The sequence below is a fragment of the Verticillium alfalfae genome, genomic scaffold (assembly GCF_000150825.1).
Source record: "Verticillium alfalfae VaMs.102 supercont1.4 genomic scaffold, whole genome shotgun sequence".
Taxonomy (NCBI): domain Eukaryota; kingdom Fungi; phylum Ascomycota; class Sordariomycetes; order Glomerellales; family Plectosphaerellaceae; genus Verticillium; species Verticillium alfalfae.
Genome location: NW_003315035.1, coordinates 841,070 through 849,154, shown reverse-complemented (window position 1 = coordinate 849,154; position 8,085 = coordinate 841,070). Strand labels below are relative to the sequence as shown.

The 8,085-nt window shown below is 56.3% G+C and overlaps 1 protein-coding gene across 1 annotated transcript; it reads right to left on the bottom strand.

Annotated features, from left to right (window-relative positions):
- Nucleotides 1-3,164: 3,164 nt before the first annotated feature.
- On the bottom strand, nucleotides 3,165-4,595 carry VDBG_03681 (conserved hypothetical protein; the record flags this gene model as incomplete). Its single annotated transcript, XM_003005682.1, has 1 exon — nucleotides 3,165-4,595. One exon carries the CDS (start codon nucleotides 4,593-4,595, stop codon nucleotides 3,165-3,167), a length of 1,431 nt encoding a protein of 476 aa, XP_003005728.1.
- Between the last annotated feature and the right edge of the window lie 3,490 nt (nucleotides 4,596-8,085).

The window sequence follows — 8,085 nt, the reverse complement described above, 5'->3', positions numbered from 1 at the left end:
GTGATAAGCGGGCGGGCTGAGGCAGGCAGGCAACCGCAAATCACACTCGTGCATGCCCATGCCGACTGTTGAGCTCTTCCGTAGGACAATACAACACGATGATACTGCAAAGCGCGCCTCATCTCCTTGCCGTGCCGTGCGTGACCTTGTGCTGCCGTCCTCCCGGCCGGTATCCTCCACCAGTGGAACTTCCCAGCCCGACGCAGCGGCCGAGTCGCCGTGGAGACAAGACTTTTTCTTCTGGTCAATGCGGGGAAGCTGGCGCGGGTCGTACTCGTGCCTGTTCAGGTACCACGCTCGGCTGCAACGCTGTCACCACCGAGTTGGTGTTGTACTCTGGTCATCACTGACCTGAAGCTAAATCATCCCACAGTCAGCCGCGAGATTTCAGTCCAAGAGGAGACAGAGGGAGAGAGAGAGAGAGAGAGAGAGAGAGAGAGACAAAATGAGTTCCAATGAATCAAACCGACATGATGCCCTGTGTGCCTTCGAAACTGATACCATGGTGTGAGACGAAGCGGGCGTGGCCTCCTTTTGAGACCCGTCTTCCCCTGTCGAATCTGTGCTGAGGAGGGCCATGTGCCCAGGGACCCCTCTGCCAACAACGTGGGGGCCAGTATCGTTCCTTGCCCCGTGCCTTCTCTGGCAGAACGGACGATACAGATCTCCCGTGTATATGTGCTCGAAGCCGCCAATGCAGGGGTGCCTTGGCCCCACGCACTCTATTTTCGAGGCCTGTATACGGCAGCCCCTCGGGATTTGAGTGGCCTGACTACGTCAGTCAGGAGCGATACCACGACCGCTATACTTTCTCAAGGGAGGGAGAGGAGAGTAGGTTTTTTTTTGTTTTTGCGTTTTTCTTATCGTTGCGCGTGGTTCCGCCGCTCACCTGGTGGAGGGGTTTTGAAATTCTGGGCTCCACGCCAGTCCCTCACCAGAGATGCCACCCTTTTGAACACCCAAAGTCTCGCCAGGACCACCAGCAATTGAAGATGCCCGCGTACCTGCTTCTGCGAACTGGATACTGCAGATCTCAGTCTTTTACAAAGTCAGCAAGTCGTGTTCATGCATTCGGGCCTATAGGGGCGCACCGGAGTGCCCGTAGGACCCGAGGTTCACCACACGGAATCTTCGGTTTCGGTTTCAATGTAACGCAAGGCAGACTCCACGCGTCCCAGTCACCGGAAGCCATGGAAAGCTCGACAGCAACGCGCAGCAAAAGACTGGCAAGAAGAAGAAAAAAGGACCCCGAGAGAGGCGAGTGGGGGATTCCGCCCCGGGTCGAGTTAGAATAATACCTACGGCCTTGGCTCTCGTTTTCGTTACCGCTATCGCTCTCCCCCTTCCCCCCCCCCTTCTCATGTACACCAACGTCTCCCCCCCCTTTAACGTCGGCCTTGATCGCGCGCGCCCCAAAAAGATATATACATATAGGCCAAATCCATCACCATTCTGCTCACTCCGCCCTTGTCTGGTCATACTTGACGTCTGTTGATGACACGTAAATCGACCTCCGTTCACCATCTCTCTCCCCGCGAACATCCGCCGTCAACCATGGCGTGGTACAGGCGCAACAGCACCAGCGCGCACAGCATCGACGTTGAAGCGCGAAACGGAAAAAGGGGCCCCGGAGACGACGACGAAGGTTCCCACGACAATCTGAAACGAGTACTGGGCGGCATTGTTGCCATCCAGGCTGTGGCCGGCCTTGCCGCCCTCATCATCTTCATTCTTCGTCCCTAGCGGAAGGAGTATCAGAGACGTTTCTTGACCGTGAGTACCTTTCTTTTTTTCAATTCAAAACTTGCATCAACCAGAAATGTAGCTCTTCATGTCATGGATGGGATTGCTCGAAGCTGACGTTCGACTTGACCCGAAGACTCCGGCATCGATTCACGCCGTGCTCAGAGTGCCCAGTCGCGATTTGTGCACAGGCTATGCATCGACGCCGGCCGACCATGGTTCCCGTTCCATTGAAGAGCCTCCGCTGGCTAGTATTCGCTCGTCGACGGAAATGGCTCCCATAACAGGCAGTCGATGCTCTGCGGGCTGCCACGTCGTACGATTTACGTTTAACATTTCGGGGGGGGCTTATCATTCAATGACGGACCGGAACGAAGTTTTTGTATCTTGGAGCGGAAGCCGGGACCCGGACCAGTACGACGAGGACCAGAGAGGGTGTCGCTGTCCGCCGACCCTGGGAAAACACATCTCGGACGGCCTCAAGACGTCTTCTTCGCACCCCGGCCTATCGGTGCCGCGAAAAGGGGCATGCTCCGCCAACTACCCAGGCGGTCGGAGCCTCCGGGGCGCCTTCTGTGACCTTGCGTCTCCGCGTCAGACAAGGGTTGACTCCCAGGCAGCCCGTTCAATGCACAGCGCCACTCGTCTGTCTTTGGAACTCAAGCAGGGTGTGATTTCCGTCCTGGAGGTAGTTGGAGGCTCGTGTATTCGTAGCAGACTGTTGAGCTTTTCCCATGAGAGGTCCTCAGGCTTGTGGGACAGGAGCCCGGTTGCTTTTCGTTTCCAGAATTGGGTTACGGGGTTTACGATTAGGAGGAAGGGACGGCGCCTAATGTCAGATTCAAGTCTACTTGTGCTTTTGGTAGAGATTCTCTGGGTTTCCTGTCAAGGGCAGATGGACGAATAAATGCGGACAGTGAGAATATGTTGTAACTTTATCGGGGTTGACTTCCATCAGAAGTAGGCTCACATCCTGGCTCACCCACCACGAACATATTGATATCACCTTCACACTTTGATTTATGCTGCTTTCTTCACTGATCACGGCGTTGCAGTCATGCCCAATATCATGACTATGCTCCCTAATTTATCGAGAGATTGACTATTCCGACTATTCCTGGCCCCCGAAACAAAATGTTAGGCACCGCGATACAAAACGATGGGTGAAGCATCATGATGCAGGAACAAGTGACAATCCACACTATGATCCCCTTTTTATACTGAGCAGCCGTTCGACCCTGTCCCGAAAAGTTTCCCGTACCCAAAGACCAAACGCCAAGCGAAAAAAAAAATGTGAGACGCGCCGTCGCCATGCTTCCCAATGAACCCGAAACGGAATGACACCTCAGGCGCCATCATGTACACAAAGGGAAAACTGGACAACGTTGTGTTAGTTGCATGAACGGAGACGCATCTTCCATTCAAACGTATGGGGAGCCAACGGCGTCAGAAGCAATACTCGGACTCGGCGAGTTTGCCCTCCGTTGATCGAACCGGTCGTACGAATGATCTCGACGACGGAATGGTTCGTGGTCATCTGTGTACCAGTGGCGTTGTTGAGACGACGGACGCGAAAGGTGCCCGGTGCCTGGTGCCTGGAGGTGCCGGGAGGAGGCACGTGGCGTCCTTTCGGCCCATGTCTCTCGTCTAGCCGGCCACCTCATGCCCTCGCCCTCCAGATCATCTGCGGTGGCAGGAGACCCCGGCGTACTGCATCGGCTCAGTGGGATGTGTTCTTGTCTATCGGCGACCCAATAATCCCAAGGGCCTTGTTGGTGTTGATAGTCGTGAGTGAGATGGTGGGGAGCGTGGTGATGGTGCTGGTGGTAGGGTGTCAGATAGTCGTACTCGTCAGGCAACGACGCAGACTGAGCCAACAAAGACGACTGCTGGTTACTGAGTTCGTCCCATTTTTCCTCCTCCTTAAAATGGTCCAGATCGGCCTCCATGTCTTTTAAATGCAACGTGTCTGGACCCGCCCACTCGTCGATCAGCGCAGCGATGCGCTTGAAACCGGTCGTGTGGCCTCCACAACGCCTGGCCTTGAAACCACAACAGACGAAGAGGTAGCTATGAATGAGCTCGTGTAAAAAAGTAGAGATGAGTAGTCGGCGGTTGTATTTGCGATTTTTGAGAATAGGGTGAGAGAGAACGATTAAGGTTTCAAAGCCGCCGAGAAGCCGGGAGCGGCGGAGTGCAGTGGTGCCTATGATGTGATCTTGATATTGGGAACTCGATGAGTGAGACCAGTCCCAATTCACACGACGGGCAAGCCGGTTGTGAAAAAAAATCTCATTGGCAGCCGAGAATATGCTTTCCAAGGCGGCGTTGTCGATAGAGAATTCGGCATCACGAGACCGTGGCCGGATAAGGCTCCTGAGAATTCGTTCGTGCCGTGAATCCTTGGCCTTGCGGTGAGAGAGCGCAAGACGCTCCTGCACCAGCCAAGCGGCCTCATCGTCCTCAAGCAGGTTGGCATCATCATAAGTAGAAGTCGTGCAGACGGTCGTGTCAGATGAGATAGAGAGACCTGACGCCGTGCGCTCCATGGAACAGGCGGTCTGGCCATCTCGTGCAGGCTCCGGCGTTGGCGATCGTGCCTCACGGATGACCAAGAATGAGAGATTCTGCATGGGAATGAGTTCTCTATGTTGCCGTACACTGCCTGTGACGGGGTCGAAACTGTTCGTCTTTGTACGTTTGGGAGGAGGGACGTGGTCGTAGATGTTGTCGGAGCCGTCAGAATGGCTGACCCGACGTTTGCCACCGGTCAGGTAGGTGCCGTGGGCAGGGCCATCACCCAGAGACGGCAGCATGGGGCTGGGCTCCGCGCCGACGACCCAAAACGCCATTGAACATGCTGGGGAAAAGGAGTGATCATGGAAGGAAGTCGAGCGTTGAAGCGCAGACGGCAGTGGTGGTTGGTATAGTGTTCTGGTGCTGGGAGACAGTTGGGGGTGGGTGAGGGTTGAGGCGGACGGGCGTAGTGGCAGGGGACGGCGCATGGCCGCAGGACGGTCCTTGATGTAAGTAGGTCCGCCAACGAGTGTGTGGAGACGGCGTCACCTTAGTGTCCCGCTGCCGGCAGGGTCAGTGAGCTGCAGGCGCATGCAGCATCTTGGGGGAGGGGGGGGGTTGATCCAGGACGCTGCCGGGGATGTCCATGCAAGAGGAGAAACAACTGTCAACCACCTGTGGCTTCATCGCCTCACTACTCGTCGGAAAAGTCAGACAAAACGAGAGTTGCAGAGCCGACGGCGCTGGAATCGACGGCTTCATGCCAGTGGGGTTTCTGCCGTTTCCTGATGCCAGGCGCATGGGTCACGCAGCATGTCGGTGGACATTTGCGTGGCATGGGAGTGACGACGGACGGGCCTGTGAGCAGCGAGTGCCATCGTGGTCGTGTTGCCATTGACATTGCGGAAATCTCTCTGGCAGGTTTGACCCCTTGTCAGCCCCTGGTCGGCGGTCCTCATATCCCAACAAGCGGGATGAGTCCGTCGCACAGGCGGTGTAGGACGGCCGAGGAGGCTACTGCGGGAGCGACGCACCGCGGCTGCACAGAGGCGTAGTGGCCATGGCAGGCGACGAAGGGAGGTGAGAGTGTCCTGCTGCAGGCGCTGTTGTACAGAGCGCGCGCTGCTTAGGGGTGGCGGTCGATGGCAGTCGCTGGTGGTGACAGCAGCTCAGCAGCCTGTCTCTCCGGCCCAGCCCCAGAACGAGGCGATGTCCCCCTTCGTTGTCTTGGTCGGTTCCAGCAACTGAGTCAAGCATCGGAGAGGGGTCAAGATCGACAGCTTCAACGTTGCATAGACGCGACGGTCAATGACGACAAATTTCCATGCTGGGCAGGTCAGGCTGGTCCGCACTCAATGCCATTCTTTTCTTGCCATTCGTCCACAAGTGCAGTTACAATCCAAGCCAAGCAGCGTGACGTGGTTTCCAAGTGGACTCGTCTGTGTGTCGTGAGCTGGCTTTGCTTTTCACCATGGCCAAAGGATTGTCTGAGGAGTGGGCGCGAAGCCAAGGGTTGGATTTGGGGAAAGCAATCGGGTCCTCTCCCTGCGCTGTGCAGTGGCCCCTCGGTTCGTCCCCTGTAGGCAGACAGAAATGGCACCTGTCTCCACGGAGCGCGCGGAGCGGAGCAGAGGAAGGCGGCCGTCGAGGAGCAAGCGGCAGACGGCCAGGTCTGACAGATCCAGGAGCCAGGGCGATTGGCGACGAGTAACGCACAAGGGTGGCCACGACAGCTGACTGGTTGCCTCACATTCAGTTGACCACTCATCTTTGGCGACAGACCCAGCCATCAAACAAATTCGAGGCTGCATGCTCGACTGGTAAGAATCGGCCTCAAAGACAATCGGAGCACGAGCCGTGACGGTGACAATATTGGCTCTGGTGCCGTGTCCAGTAAGCCGTGCAGCCATCCATCCACCCAAGCATCCTATTCTCATCCATCGTCAATGCGTGCTGAATGCAGACGAGGTCACGATATTCGGACGTTGCAGTCGAGGCGAGGTCGTGTGGCCATTCCTGATCGGAACTGTCGCGTAGCCGCTGGCTATCAAGCCGCATGCTGCACTGCACTGCACTGCGCTGTGCTGCAGTTGACAGCTGCGGCCTTCAATCGCTTCTATGACACTATCGTCGAAACGTTCGCGGCGCCCTGTCGTCGTCGTTTTGTGGCGGGGTTTGCCAATGGCAACGTCGATCACGCCCGTTTCGATTTCTATGCATCGATCCCATCCATGCCCCGTGCGACGCCGAGGTGGGATCTTGCCTGCTCACCAGGCCGATCCGATCCAGCGTTAGGCTCCAAAAGTCCCGCGACGGTATACAACGCGGCGAGCATCCTGGCCTGACCGCGCAGTGTCCTCCTGACGTGCTTCTGCTGTCGACAGCCTCTGGCCCCCGAACCAAAAAGGGGATCCGCCCTGCTCAAGGTCTGGAGTACTGGAGTAGCCTCGATGTCTCGGAGGTCGGTGATTCGCAGCCATCGGGCAACGTGAGGGATTTCACTAATCATTGTGTAGTGATGCAGCCGTTCGGAGCGGGAGGAGGTTCGCCTCGAAAAAGATTGACGGGGCAACGAAACGGAGATGGGTGATCCAGGGTCCATCAAGCTGCTTGGATTCTTCCATTGTGGAATATCGTGCCATCGTATCATCGTGTCACAGAGCTGTGGATGCATAAATTGGTCCCTGGACGGCTCGAACTTCTTCGACACCTCCAGGGGTCTTGTAGCAGCCTTGTCGGTTCCTACATGCGGACTCGAAATCAGGGAAGTATCGTGGCAGGCAATGGCAGCCGGGTCAGGTCGTCCTACCTTATTACATGGTAGGTACCTACCTACCTGCCTACTCAGGTAGGTACCTAAGGTAACGTAGGTAGGCAAGGTAGGTGCCTCCGGCGGTAGAGGTGGGAAGGTAGGGATGCAGGGTCCGAGCTTTCTCTTCCTCAGAGATGTGGTAGCAGCCACAGACGATCGTGGCCGTGCGGGCGTCTATCAGGTACTCACTGCCAACGTGCCTAGACACTGGGTACCTTTGGTAGGTACCTAGGTAGTTATGAGGGGCAGTGTAGCCCACTCACCCTACCTAGGTAGGTCAAGCTACTGCATATTGTGACAATAACGACACTGCACTGCACTGCTTCACATCCCAGTGCTCGGCCTAGCTATCCTTGCTTGCTCCAAGCGTAACTTTTCGAGTTGGACTCAGACCTGTCTCCAGGGGCACTCGAAGCATTGCCGAATTGCTGGCCGAGTCCTGTAAGGTGGTCGTGTGCCCTCCCACAGGCCGCGTTACCCCGCCTCGCTGGGTGCTTACTCCCGGCCGTGGGACACCTATCATCAACTTGAGCATGGGAAGGCGCCTGGCTGTTGTTCATTCATTCAGTGATCAGCACACAACGCGAGCACACATATATGCCAATACCTAGCAAGCCCACGACGATCTCTCTGGGCCATCATGGCGGCATTCATCTCGCATCCCCTGGAAGAGGACGAGTTGTCGTATGTGAGCCCCATTGGTGAGTTCAATATATCCCAGCGCCCCTTTTCACTGTTCCCATCTATGCCAACGAGCACTGCCAACGAGATCGACCAGGCTATACCAATTCATCCAGTTGTGGCTACTGTGGAAGTGGAAATAAAGGAGGGATGGGGAAGACAAAACGTAGGTTCCCACTGGTACGCTCATCGGGCCTCTCGTTTCATCCGCATGTCACGAAGCCTCCAAGCCTCACACTGAGGTGTGATCAGCAAAATTGACACGCCCGTTGCCCAGGCTATTCCTACTACGCATCTGCGACATCCTTGACCCCGAGCTCTATCAGGACTTG